At 36.0% G+C, this 14006-nt stretch overlaps 2 protein-coding genes across 3 annotated transcripts; one reads left to right on the forward strand and one right to left on the reverse strand.

The window, feature by feature from the left end:
* The first annotated feature begins 1383 nt into the window (after positions 1-1383).
* On the forward strand, positions 1384-10139 carry U2A' (U2 small nuclear ribonucleoprotein A). The gene is made up of 8 exons (XM_023658484.2): positions 1384-1626; positions 1706-1746; positions 7602-7731; positions 7812-8017; positions 8312-8485; positions 9273-9323; positions 9434-9604; positions 9801-10139. Exons 1-8 carry the CDS (start codon positions 1545-1547, stop codon positions 9804-9806), a joined length of 861 nt encoding a protein of 286 aa, XP_023514252.2. The 5' UTR covers positions 1384-1544; the 3' UTR covers positions 9807-10139.
* A 1061-nt stretch (positions 10140-11200) lies between these two features.
* Positions 11201-13571, reverse strand: LOC111778600 (eukaryotic peptide chain release factor subunit 1-3). Of its 2 annotated transcripts, none has more exons than XM_023658517.2 (3): positions 13251-13571; positions 11649-13052; positions 11201-11491 (listed from the first exon to the last, which is right to left on the reverse strand). In XM_023658517.2, the coding sequence occupies exon 2, from the start codon at positions 13033-13035 to the stop codon at positions 11725-11727; it is 1311 nt and encodes a 436-aa protein (XP_023514285.2). In that variant the 5' UTR covers positions 13036-13052; positions 13251-13571; the 3' UTR covers positions 11201-11491; positions 11649-11724. The 2 variants fall into 2 exon arrangements, with proteins under 2 accessions (XP_023514285.2, XP_023514284.2); XM_023658516.2 differs by having other exon boundaries at positions 11604-13052.
* Positions 13572-14006: the final 435 nt, after the last annotated feature.

The following is a 14006-nucleotide window of genomic DNA, read 5'->3' on the forward strand; positions in this document are numbered from 1 at the left end:
GTTAAAGAATATGAAGATTTGAGTCCTCCTCAAGGCATAATGTTGAGAGTGTGGGCGTTTTGATTTCCCATTTGTTTTTCAAAACAACCTTAATTATGAAACTTAATTAAAAAATGTTTGGGAGTGATTTCAGAAATAGTAAAGTAACCGACTTGAACTTATTTTAAACCTTTCTTAATTGTATTTATATATACTTAAGATTTATCTCATTCAAATACAATTTCAATTAATTTATGTACTCATTTTCTACTCGGACATCGTAATATTCACAAGTACAAAATGTATAGAAAATAATTATAATAGCAAACGATATATTTGTCAACAAAATTACCACAAAATTGAAGTATATATGAAAAAGAATGATAGACAAAACTATTATAGTAAAGGAACATACTATCATAGTAGAGAAATAAGTATGAACGCTCAAAATATTATAAGTAAAATGAAAAGAAATCGGTAATTATTTGATATAAACCAGTAGACATCAATCATACAATATACTTAAATGAAGATGTGAAAAAATATTGTTGTAATTATCAAAAGATATTTCAATTCATGCCCCCATTGAATAAGAATGAAGTTTCATGTTATAAATTTTGGGTGGATTACAATGTAAAGTTATTGTATTTCATTAATGTATTTTAAGACTTTTTATTTACATTAGATTACAATTACATCAGGTTAATTATGGCCATTAAGTATGAATGTTAAACTCTTGGAATGTCTTTAATAGTTTCCTCCTGAGGCTACATAAAGACATATATGTTGTATTTATAAGTAACTTGAAAAATACAATAAAATAAGCATTTGTGTTTATCTTCAGCCAATGACTAAGTTTCTTTGCAATTCTATGTAGTTTAGGTTGCATATTGAATCATTCAAGCTCGACATGATCAATCTTGTTTGTGGAGTGATTCGAATCTCAAGCAAGTGTCCTTGCCTTGAGATATTTGATCAACAAGAATCATTCAAGCTAGACAAGATCGATCTTGCTGGAGTGATTCAAATCTCAAACAATGTTCTTGCCTTGAGATATCCGATCAACAAGATAATCCGAATCTTACTCCCCAAACAAGATTGATCATGTCCACATATCATTATTACTCGCAAAAATTTAAAACCATTAAAATTAAAAAAATCCTACTACTATTAGAAGAAAATTAAATATACTAAAAAAAATAAATAAATGGGAGAGAATAATACAAAAATTGGTAAACTGGGCAAAAGATTGTATAATGAGAAAATCAAAACAAATTTGGAAAAAACTGAAAAATAAAAATAATAATTTTAATTGAAAATATTATGGCCAAAATTCGCCGAAGTGAGAAGCCCAAATGTGAATTATTTTGGGCCGTCTGGAAATCCATAAAGGCGCTGGCTCGGTCTGAAAGTTGAACGTCGAGTCTTCTTTCGATCCACGCTGCGCTGCCTTTGATGTCGCTTGTCGCCGACGCGTTCCCTTCACTTACACTCGCCCTAAAGCCCTAAACCCCCGTCGTCGTTGTCGTCATCGTCGTCGTCCAGTGAACTAAACTCAGAAGAACATGGTGAGACTCACAGTCGATTTAATCTGGAAAAGCCCTCATTTCTTCAATGCCATTAAGGAGCGAGAACTGGACCTTCGAGGTTGTCTGTCTTTTCTCAACTCTTACTTCTTTCCCTATCTCGGCCACGCATTTCTTAACTCCTTTCTTATCGTCTCCAGGAAACAAGATAGCAGTTATAGAAAACCTAGGTGCCACCGAGGTGAGTGATTTCTACCGCTTTATTTCTCTTGTTTTAAATCTGTGCAACACCAAGATCTGTCAAGTTCGATTCCGGAGTGTTTTTACCATGCTATGATCGTACCTAACTTCATCATACTATTTCTCCTCTCGGGTTAGTTTTGTTGTAGTATAAACTTCAAATTAAATTCCTACCCGCTATTTTATGGGGTTAATTGTTTTTCTGGTACGTCGCCTTCCTTACATGCTGGTGAAAATCCTTCGGTGTGAGTTTTCATTTTCTTGGTTTGCTACGATCACTTGTACTATTTGAAGGTTCAATGCAGTTTCATTTTACAAAAGACTCCAATTTTCAGCCATATGATGCCAAAATTCATTAGCTAATTTAAATTTATCTTACCGAGTGTCCTATCGTTCTCCTTAACCACAACTATCAGAATCTGAGCCCGAATATCATTTTTCTATGGAGTTGTGGCCTTGTCATAGAACTGCTGACCTGGAAGTACTTCTGAGAACTCGTCTTCGGTTTCCTTTTTAAGCAAAGGTTGGGGTCAAGGTTTCTTTAGAGAGAACCAAGCTTGAATGAAGAGGTGGTTCATAGTTTTCACATCTTTTCTGCATAAGTGATAGATTTGAGATTTCATGCGATATAGAAAGCACTGGACTCCTTTGCATTCTATCTTGAGTAACAAGACCTTAACCATATTTTTTAAAGTTGCAACTTTGCTCAGGTTGTTTGGAACCTCTATTTTGAAGTGTTTGGCTTTCAGTCTGGTAAAAACAAATGTCTTAGGGAGATGATTGAACAGTTCCTTTCCCATCTGTTGTCTTGGGAGGAGGAGATGCTTTGTTGTAAGCAAGGATCTGTGCTATGTTGCGAGACTTGTTGATATGGTAACCCTAGCTAGTTGAATCTAAGAACTCTCATAAATGCTTTGGATATGCAAACCGCTAGTTCACAAATGCTAAAACCCTCAAATCAATTTGTTTTCCTTCCAAATGATTGCAACTCTTGGAAATTTGATCTAACAACCTTTTTAAGATAAGACCTTTAGATCTAAATATATCTAAGAGTCTCGAAGCAATAGAGACTCATCCCAAGGGAAAGTAAGATTTAGATTACCTTGTTGATCGAATGTCTAAAGGATAGAATACTTGTTTGAGATTCGATCACTCCACAAGTAAGATTGATCAAGTCGAGCTTGAAAAAAAAAAAAAAAAAAAAAAGAAGCTCTCGACTAAAAGAAAGCATAAATGCTCTTTTTACTAAATTCTTTAAGTCTACTTTACGTAGATAACATACATGGCTTTATATAGTGTTAAAAAAAAAAAAACCCTTGACCTTCTATGAGACATTTCAAGGGTTGTAATTTTCATACTTCATGATCATAAGTAGCCACCGTGTAAATGTAACCTTAAAGTAAATAAAAAGCCTTAAAATATATTCATGAAATACCATAACTCTAAATTATCATCCACTCAAATTTTGCAACCATCCAAGAATAAATGAAGCTTGGTTCTTCTCTAATGTTGCATTAATTGCAACTCGAATTTATCTTATGGTAATTTGAACAACATTTTTCTTACATCTTCCTTGAAGTCATACTTTCGAGTGGTTGAGAGAGATTCTATTTGAGTGTGGTTCCTTGTTAGGTTCTATGTTTCTCTTTGAACTTCCGTGATGAGACTGTTTTATAATTAATCTTTATGTCTTGTTTTACTTGATGAAGCCTATTTCTTTAGTGCGGTTTCCTTTTGTAAGTTTGGTTTTTGAATGCTTGTATATTCCTTCAATTTTTTCTCTTAATGAATGTTCAATTCTTTATAGAGAGTATATATATATATATATGTATGTATGTATGTATGTATGTATGTATGTATGTATAAAATAAACTCGGACCTGTTTAGGGAACTTATGGGTGTAAACCAAATAGGAGTAACTCTTATTGAATTTCCCCATATATGCAAGAGTAGTATTTATACTAGCATAACTCTTAACCGAAACTAACGAACTTAACAAACCACTCCAATGGCTACCTACAGATTTATCATAGGATTATCTACATCACTTACCTTCCCAAATGAGTTCCACGAAAGTAGAACACAACTTGGACTAATTAGAGTTTAGTTTGAGGTTAACCAACATATGAGTAGAAAGGCCATTTGAATCGAGTTTCCAAACCAATCTACCTTATCAATGCTTGGCTTTACTAGAGTGATCTTAAAAGAAAAAAAAATTCACTCTTTAATTTTCTAGCAAACAATCTTCTCCTCAAGCTTACATCCCCTTGACACTCTCGGAAAGATTCTTGATGAGAGCTCCTTGGGTGTTTGGGACAGAATTATTTTGAAAAGAAACAGAAGTGGCCTCTTTTGATAACCAAAATTTAGAAAGAGTACCATCATGGAAGTTTCATAAACAAAGAATAAACTGTCTAAGAATTTGTGTCCTTTTACACGGCCTTATATACAAAAGACAATGCCCTCTGCAAATTTTCCCATGATCTTGACTGGAGTCATATTGATCATCAGCAAGCTGCCTCCCTCGAGGTTGTTTTCACCGAAGAAGAGGTGGGGAAGGCGATTTAGCATTTGGGCTCGACAAAACTCCAGGACCGGATGCTTTTATCTCATAATTTTTTTGCAAATGCTGGAACTTGATGAGAGCTGATATCTTGAGAGTATTCCAAGATTTTTTTTCCGAAACGGAGTTATCATTGGAAACCTAAATGAAACATACACATTTCTAATCTCAAAGAAACTGGATGCGCACACTGTTGCAGACTTTCGTCCCATAAGTCTCACGACTGGACTATATTAAATCATAGTAAGGATATTATCATAATATCTTAAAAGGTTCTCCCCTTCACAAAAACCGAGCAACAATCAAATTTTGTAGAGGGGCGACAAATTCTCGATGCATGCCTCATGGAAAACAAACTCATAGATGAATGGAAAAGAAAGAAACAAAAACGTGTAGCCATCAAACTTGACATGGAAAAGGCCTTTGACAAGGTTGATTGGACTTTCCTCGAAAGCATTCTTGTGGCAAAAGGCTTTGGCTCAAAATGGTGAAGGTGGATAATAGGATGCATCTCATCCACAAACTTCTCCACCATCATCAATGGAAGTTCGAGAGGGAAGATTTATGCCACTCGTGGTCTCCGACAAGGAGATCCACTGTCCCCTCTTCTTTTCATCATGGTAATGGACGGCCGACTGACAAAAGCAGAATGCGAAGGGCAGATAAAAGGTTTTCAAATTGGTATGAAGGCTTAAGCATCAACCACCTTCAGTTCATGGACGACACAATGCTCTTTTCTGACTTGGCAGATGCCTCTTCCATAAAAAAAACATAGTCGAGATGGTAAAAACCTTTGAAAGATTCTCTGGACTATCAATCTTCAAGAAACAAAGATCTTAGGCATCAATATTAGCACGAAGATTATTGAATAATTTACTAGCATATGTGGTTGTAAATAGGGAGAATGACCGAATATGTACCTAGGACCACCTCTAAAAGGAAACCGCAGATCTTTTTTCTTCTGGAAGATTATTATTGAAAAAATAGAAAGAAGGTTGTCAACAAAAAGTGGCCACTGATATAGAAAAATTATTCAGAAACTACTTGTGGAAAGATAACCCACACCCTGCCAAATGGATATGGGGATATCATCACGAAGATTAGGCATTGTGGAGAAATCTTATAAAGGCCAAATATACTCTTACATCAAACAAAAATCAACCCCCCCCCCCCCCCCCCCCCCCCCCCCCCCCCTCTTCTACAAAAGAGCCTTGGAAGTACCTAAAGAAACATCAAAACCTCATCACCAACCGAACTTGCCATAGAGTGGGTGATGGAGGAAACACATCATTTTGGACCAACCCATGGATTGAAAACACCACACTAGCCTTGAGGTATCCACCTTTGTATAGGTTCTCTCATAGCAAAAAAGCCACAATCAAAGAAACGTGGAATGTTGTCAACAAATTCTGGGACCTTAAGTTTGGTAGGAATTTAAAGGATAATGAAGCAATAGAATGGGCCGAATTAAGCCTTGCCCTCGCCCCTGTGGTATTGTCAAAAGCAGCAGACGCGTTGACTTGGCTCTCCAGTGTTGGCGGGGTCTTCTCTACAAAATCTTTGATGATTGACATGGAGAAAAAAGTAGAAGTGATAAATCCCACGCTCAATGACAGTATGGAAAGGACATCATCCTAAAAAGGTGAAGTTCTTCCTTGGGGAAATAGCACATAAAGCCATTATCACAAGTGAAAATCTTCAAAAAAGAATGTCTTACATTCTTCTTTCTCCAAATTGGTGTCCATTATGCAAGAAAAAAAGTGAACCACTTATTTATGCAATGCACATATGCTCAGAATTTCCGGACAACGATTCTCAATATATTCAGATGACATCTCACATTTCTTAGGGAGGTAAAAGATCTATTGGACATGACCTTAACGTACCACCCTTTCTAGAATACAAAAGTCCTACTATGGAAAAACCTCATCCCGACTTTCTTTAGAAATATGTGGAAAGAAAGAAACCAGAGAATATTCACAGAAAAGACATGGACTTGTACAAAACTTTTCGACAATATTGTTTACCAAGCTATATCTTGGTGTTAACTGTCTAATATTTTTACTTCCTATAGTTATACCTCCCTCATTGTAAATTGGGAAGGTCTTTTATAAACACCAGGGATATTACATCCCTTTTGTAAATTTCAATCATCAATAAAATGACTTCTTTTATATATATATATATATATATATATACTTTTTTTTTTTTTTTTTTTTTTTTTTTTTTTTTTTTTTTTTTTTTAAATTATGTCTCATGTAAACTTAATTGAAAATACAAGTTTGCAACGAGCCTGTAGTTTCGGAAACTCCATGGCTAAAAGTCACCTCCATGATCACCTGATTGGATAAGAACCATATTTACTGTATAAAACTTTTCACCGAAAGCCTCCTCATGAAAGTATCTCCATAGCCACCTTATCAGTAAGGCTTCTTCATTGTGTCTCAGGTATCCCATGTTCAATCCACCTAAAGAAATAGGGACTCTGGAAGTGCAGCCCACTTCCACTTGACTAAGTGACAACCTTAATTTAAGTTTTGTAAATAACATTCTCATTCTTATGTCTTAAGCTTCCAGGGTTGATTTCTCACTACCCTTGAGTACTTTGTTTTCAATTGAATAGAAATGATGTTCCTTAATCCTTTATTTGAAAGATTTAGTCCAAAGTCTCTTGCAATATTGAGTTGGACTTGTGTTTGTTCACCTTATTCTTCCTTTCCAAGAGCCAAAAAAAAAAAAAAAAAAGAAAAAAAAAAAAGAAAAAAAAAAAAAAGAAAGAAGAAAAAAGCAAAGAAAAGAAAGTGCTGCCACCAAAAGTCTCTAGAAGGGTTTCCTGTTAAAAGAACTCATAAAATATATTTGCACCGAGGCCTCCAACCTTGTGGTGAGTGTATGTGTGCGCGCGGGGGTGGGGGAGGGGTGCACCAGCACACCACTAAGTTGCTTGAGAATTAGAGTGCCTTAAAGTAGAAGTAAAAAGACCATAATATTAAAAGGTGGACCGAAGTTTCATTTTCTTTTTGACAAAACAATGCCCCCATCTGTTAAATTGGACAGAATATATCAAGAAGGTGGCACCCTCACACAGTGGGCTAAATTTCATTAATATTCTTAACTTGAAAGTGCTTTCTCATCTAAACCCTAAGTTTCCCATTCCTTTTGCTGGTTGTACGAGGATAAAAAGTTTGTTAACTTATCTGGCTCTCCCAAAAGTGAAAGAAAGTGATGTCTACTCTTGGTTTTCTTTTATTTGTAACCATATAATGTTAGATTTCCTTGACCATAAATTTCAGGACCAATTTGATGCCATTGATTTGTCTGATAATGAGATTGTAAAGCTGGAAAATATGCCATATCTTAATCGATTGGGCACATTGCTGATCAATAATAATAGAATCACTCGTATTAATCCAAATATTGGAGGTGAGCTTTCCATTATGCTTTAGCAATCTTGTTTTTGGAAGTAAGTGTTTTAAAAAAGTTTATTTCTTCATTCTTGCCAGAGTTCTTGCCAAAATTACACACGTTGGTTCTTACGAACAACAGACTTGTGAACTTGGTAGAGATTGACCCGTTGGCATCCCTTCCAAAACTTCAGTTTCTTAGTTTGTTAGACAACAATATTACGAAGAAGCCAAACTATAGATTGTATGTCATTCACAAGTTAAGGTCACTCCGGTTGCTTGATTTCAAGAAAGTCCGAAACAAGGTAACTTATTCCTGCATTCAAATCTTATTATTGATAAAATGGCTGTATCTTAACATATGTTTGTAAATTCTTAAACTTCATTCGATAACAATTTTATTTTGGTTTAAGAAGTTATTTTTAAAATTTTAGCCAATGGTTCTCTATTATAAAATTCTTAACATATGTTTGTAAATTCTTAGATTTCTTGCGATAAAAAAAGATAAAGAAATAAAGAAACCACCTACTTTCATGTACGATACATTAATAGATATCTCCTGCCCCCTACATCTCTTCATTTCTTAACGGCAATGGCAGGAGAGATTGGAGGCTAGGAATTTATTTTCATCAAAAGAAGTTGAAGAAGAGGCAAAAAAGGAATCTGTGAAGACTTTTGTTCCAGGTGAGGTAGAGAATGCATCCAAACCTGTGGAGGAGAAACAAACTTCAACCATGTCTGCACCAACACCGGAGCAAATTATAGCTATTAAGGTGTGTACATTCTATACTATCTAAAGTTTAAGATCTCTTTCACTGAAACATATGTTTGCAAGTTGTTAAGATCTTCTGTTTTCTTACTGTTTAACTTTGTAGAGATTTTTAGGGCCTGCTACTTTTCTTTTCTGGGAAGAGGGCAAGTTCCAAAACTTTTACTATTGATTATCATTTCCTCACAAAAAAAGTATGACAAGGTGGTTATCGATGGATCTTCATCCTCCCTTCTCTCTCTGGTCTAAGGAGCTCTTTCTATTCTAGGTTGGAGAGTCTTGTGTTTTTTATCTTGAGTTTGTCTCTTTCTTGTGTAAATCATTTTACTCGATTCCTTCTCATCCTCGTTCTCACACCCTTTTGAAGCTAAACTTTATAACTTGGAGGTGGAAGGTGGTCAATTTTTCTTCAAGGCAGTCATAGATGGGAGGAATTATCCTTTAACTTTATCCAGAGATATCTTTTAGTATGTGATGCCTAGAATTAGGACAATTATGTTCCAAATGTAGAAATAAAATTTGTAGGATATAATTTAGAATTTTATTTATTTTCTAGAATCTAATTATTCTAATTATAAATCAATTATTCTTGATTCTTATTTTTAATCAAAAGTGATCAGTTAAAATTAAAGAAATTAAATCGAATAATCAATTTTTAGGGGGTCTTTTATAAATTGGGTAGGACCCGACTTTGTTATTAATTATGGGTATTTTTATTGGCGGGCTTATTTTTATTGACCACCTTATGTTTCCAATTATGTTGTGCGATCAATTAACTCTCTATGTTACAGGCGGCCATTGTTAATTCCCAAACTCTTGAAGAGGTTGCAAGATTGGAACAGGTGTGCTTGGTTTTCTATTGTAAAAGAAGAAAAAGGAAAAAAAAAAAAAGATCTCTATTTAAATGTTAGTATGAGAATCATAACGTTCAAGAATTGTTCTTTGTTGCCAGGCACTAAAGTCAGGTCAGCTACCTGCAGATTTGAATCTTTTGGAAGATAATACTGTGACAAATACCACAAAAGATACAGACGATAAGACAATGTCTGATGGTGGAGATGAAGAAAATGTATCCAAGGATGCAAAAGAACAATCGAATGATGAATCTACACCTATGGAGCAGGTACCACTACTTTTATGCTAAATGAGTGATGACTTTGTGCTGTTTTATTTTTTTTATTTTTTTTAAAGCTCATATGTAAACTCAATACACGCCCCTTGTGCTGTTGTTTTCTCTCATTCCTGGTAAAGCTTGTTATCGCAAGCACATGTCTATTTATATAGCTAAGCTGTTCTAATATACAGTTAATCTTATGTAGGAATAGTAGATAATCGTTGCTCGTACTACTTGGTGGCTCATCTATTAGCTTTCATCGATTGGTGATCCTGTTGGGCTGATTTGTGGACATTTTAAAGAACTTTTGAGAAGTCCAAGCATGTCACATCTCAGCCTGGGGACGTTAGACCTCTACTTCGCCTCTTTTTTAGGAGTTGGTTCTTTTTCTCCCTTCTAGTTTCTTTTCCTTGTTTGGGTAAAGAATTTTTTAAATATATGTATGGATAGATATCAGAGACGTGATGTGGTTTATGTTGTATCTACGACACTCGTAATTGCTTTGAATTTTTCTTCTTTAAAAAATGTACGGATATTTGGCATAGATACCAGGACTTGCAGAGTTAGCCTCTTTTTTCGTCTAACTTTAACATTTTTGCGAATATAGAATAAACTTGTATGAATAAACTTCTCTTAGAGTGGATTGTGAGATTCCACATTAATTTGAGAAAAGAGAGGACAATGGGCTCGAATGGAGATGGATTATGAGATATCACAACAACAGGAGTGGAAGTGACAGCGAGGATGGTGAGCCCTCAGGGGGTGTATTGTGAAATTCCAATTCTTCTAAAGGGGAACGAGTGCCAATGAAGACGTTGGCCTCTAAGAGGGTGGATTGTGAGATCCCAAATCGTCTAGAGAGGGGAACAAGTGCAATTTAGCTAGGTCTGAGGAGGGAAAGATTGTAAGATCTCACATTGACTAAGAGGGAAATGAGTGTCAATGAGAATTAGATCTCAAAGGGGACTGAGAGGGAAACAAATGCCAACCAAGGATTATGAGACACTAGACTCTAAAGAGTAAGCCCAAAAAGAAAAGCCGAAAGAATACAATAATATCTGTTACAAAATTATTATAAATTTTTAAATACGAATTACATTCTATAGGAACTGGATAACTTTATTAAACTACTTCTAAATGATTTCTAAACGATTTCCTAAATAACAAGCCTAAATTTCTTTAAGATAATATGTATATACATATAATATAATATGTATATACATATAATCAATCAAATTCAATTCTAGCTGAACCAAACCAACACAGTGAACCAAACTGAACTTTTGTTTTTCAGAAACGAATCAACCCAAGAAAATCTAAAAAATATAATAACCCAATTAAGCTCTTAAAAAGGCCACCACAATTATCTTATTATTTAGATGCCCCTAAAAGAACATTAGTTAAAAATAATTCACAGAAACACACCAGAACATATCGACTAAAAGAGTTCAGATTTCCACACAAAACACACCTACAACAAGTATAGTAGCGATTTAGATTTTGTTTTAGATGCATCTCCAAAAATGTTGTTTCAGAAACTATTTTGTAGCCTACTTCCTGCCGCTTCCAAAAATGTTTTAGATGCATCAATGAGTACCAAAATCATACCGAACAAACAAACCTTCAAATACAGTAACATACATATGCATTCAGATCCAACCGACATGGTTTATCAGCAAAGATAAGCAGTCAGACATGACACACATTCAAAAAGTTAAGAACATACGGCATTGAATATTATTGCAGTACTTCAAATATTTTTGTAACCGAGTATCTGCTGTAGACAGCAACCATTCCACCAGAACAGAGGCAGCACTATGGCTAAAAATTGGAGCACCCATCCTTTACGATATATCAGATAATTGGCGCCAAATCCAGATCAAAAGGACAAAACCCCTACGAGTAGACAGGATTGATCAAAGCATGTGAGTCAATACATATGTATATTAAAACAATATTTGGTGTAAGCAAAAAAGAATCAGCGTGGATAGAGAGGAACTAAAGAAACCTTAATGAAGCCTTCACAAATTTTCCTGTTCAAACCAAGACTAACCTCCGCGAACCCTGGGCGTTGGTGCAAGCTCTTTATTCCCCTTCTGCACCAGCAACGGGGAGTGATCGATTGATTGCTATTCAGAATCACCGTACTCTTCCCCATCAGATAGCTCATCAAACGATCTCATGTCAAGCTGGTAACGAAGAATTCCTCCAATACCACCAAAACCCCTGCAGAACTGTGATCCTTCCTGTGATTTGTTGGTGACGAACTCAAGTGTGCAACCAAACTGTTTGTACTCGTTTGCAAACCATTCCAGCAAGGCCACCTTTTCTTGAACCTCCAACTCAGCAGAGGTGACGGAGTCACGGAAGTTGCTCTGATTGGCCTCCTGTTCCTTATTCAAGTGCTTTATAACAATCTCACCAGTGGAAGCATTCTTTAAAACATACCTGTTGACATCCAAATTTTCCCAAACAATGAGTATCTCAACAGCGCCCATCTCCAGAGCTTTCAGTGTGTCATCAACACCAAAAACATATTTCCCCGTGTCCTGGCTAATCTCTTCAAAGTATTTTCCAATCAAGCGCTTCTCCTGTATAAATTTTACATTAGACAAGATCTCGGAGGACAGTTCAATGGCCTGATTAAATCCATTTTCTCCTCCATAAGACACATCAACTACATTAAGTATTTTTGTTTGAAGACGAGGATCAAACATGTCTGATTGACTGAGCTCTGTTTTGAAGTCGGCTGATCCAGCCAGTATCAATCCTGCAACATTAGGCTGACTAGTGGCAGGATTAATAAAGAACTGGGTTGCAAGCTCTGCTGTTTTCCTGACATAGTTGTGCCGCTTCTCCATCCGAAGACGGGCAAACCTAAGTGCTGATTGACCTCCTCTTCCATGTTTCTTAGGAAGGTCAACACTAAATTTGTGAAGAACCTCACGTGTGTTACCACTCAATGTACCAAAGAGTGTTCCATTACCATCCATGACAATGAAGCCAAACTTGTCATCAGATTCTAAAAGTTCATTCAGGGCTTCCGTATGGAACTTATTGTCACAGAGATACAGAGATGCATTTATAGGTCTGAAAGGTTCAAAATCAATAGTGACTTTCTTTTCTTTTCCATCTTCAGTCACGATAGTCCCAGTATAAAGCACAAGCCCATTCGGAGGAACTTTGCTATACAGCTTGAGTCTCTGCTGAGCAGATGTGATAGCACCCAAAACAGATTGGCGATTCACCCTGCTCTTAATGTTCGAAGCAGTTCCAAATTCATCACCAAGCATCTTAGTAACACGAGATATTTGATCACGCGGAGGCATGATGAGAGATATCATACTAGTCCCATTTCCTCTAGCAGCTTCAAGTGCTTTAATCAACTTCTTAATTTTCCATATTTCAATGTTCTTATCAGTTTCATGACCGTCAGCCATTGCAATAAATGAGAATACTGCGGGGAAAAGAAAACGATCTGAAGGATGCACTGGATAAAGAAACTTTAATCGTTTCCATAAGAGGTTTTGCAGGACATGTTTATTAAATTAAATTCAAAGAAAGACAACAAAAGATTTTCCACCAGAAGGTCTAGTGGACGTTTTCATATAATTTCATTGACACAAGAACTTGTCATAAAGTGAGAGAAAGATACCGGCGGTATAGGTGTTCAAGAGAGAAATATGCCGCTGCGATAGGGGGTTCTCGAGAGAGCCGCTGCCGGCCGCTAGGATCGGGGATGAAACTCCTGAGAGATGCCGCCGGAAGATTTCAGCGAGAGAGAAATCTCGAAACGCCGGGAGAGATCTGAGAGATTGAAGAAGGCAGTTGCGAACTTGGATAAGCAACCGGAGGAAGGGTGGGCCACAGACTCTGCTCTGAAGGGACGAGAGAGATCGAAGATTGAATTTGTGGGATTTAGGGTTTCTTCGAAAGTCAGACGAAAAGATCTTGGGCTGGAAGAGTCGGGTTGGGCTGGCCGGCTAGGTTTTATATTTAGTTACAAATTTATTTAAAACATAACCGCCAAGAGGGGTTAAAAACAAAGAGCAGTATTTATCCCTGAATTTGTCAGTTCAGCTGGATCTTAGGCTTTGCTGGATTTCTCAATTTTTACCCTAAATTTGATGTAATTTTTAACCTATAAATGAACTTTAATTTGAAATTTTGTTTAAAAAAATAAATTTAGAATTGTTATTGTGTTGAAATCTTGATTTGTTTGCCACAGTGATAACACACTTCGTAAGCTATTTTTACGGCCTATTTTTATTGCGAGTCTTTGATTTTCAAGCTATATTCACATTTTATTCCCTTGGTAGGAATTGTTAAATAAAGTAATGTATCCAAAATTGGGTGAAAGCATTAACAACCAAGTAGTTTTAGGGCCAATTAATGCCTAGAAATTGAAGGG

This window comes from Cucurbita pepo, chromosome 17, assembly GCF_057944985.1.
Source record: "Cucurbita pepo subsp. pepo isolate OVF chromosome 17, ASM5794498v1, whole genome shotgun sequence".
In the NCBI taxonomy this organism is placed as follows: Eukaryota; Viridiplantae; Streptophyta; class Magnoliopsida; order Cucurbitales; family Cucurbitaceae; genus Cucurbita; species Cucurbita pepo.

What these genes read in the sequence shown, in the direction of transcription:
- U2A' (XM_023658484.2), top strand. Translation starts at nt 1,545, where the DNA reads ATGGTGAGACTCACAGTCGATTTAATCTGGAAAAGCCCTCATTTCTTC. An exon ending in GCGAGAACTGGACCTTCGAG is followed by an intron (nt 1,627 to 1,705) that starts GTTGTCTGTCTT and finishes TATCGTCTCCAG; the next exon opens with GAAACAAGATAGCAGTTATA. An exon ending in AGGTTGCAAGATTGGAACAG is followed by an intron (nt 9,324 to 9,433) that starts GTGTGCTTGGTT and finishes CTTTGTTGCCAG; the next exon opens with GCACTAAAGTCAGGTCAGCT.
- LOC111778600 (XM_023658517.2), bottom strand. Translation starts at nt 13,035, where the DNA reads ATGGCTGACGGTCATGAAACTGATAAGAACATTGAAATATGGAAAATT.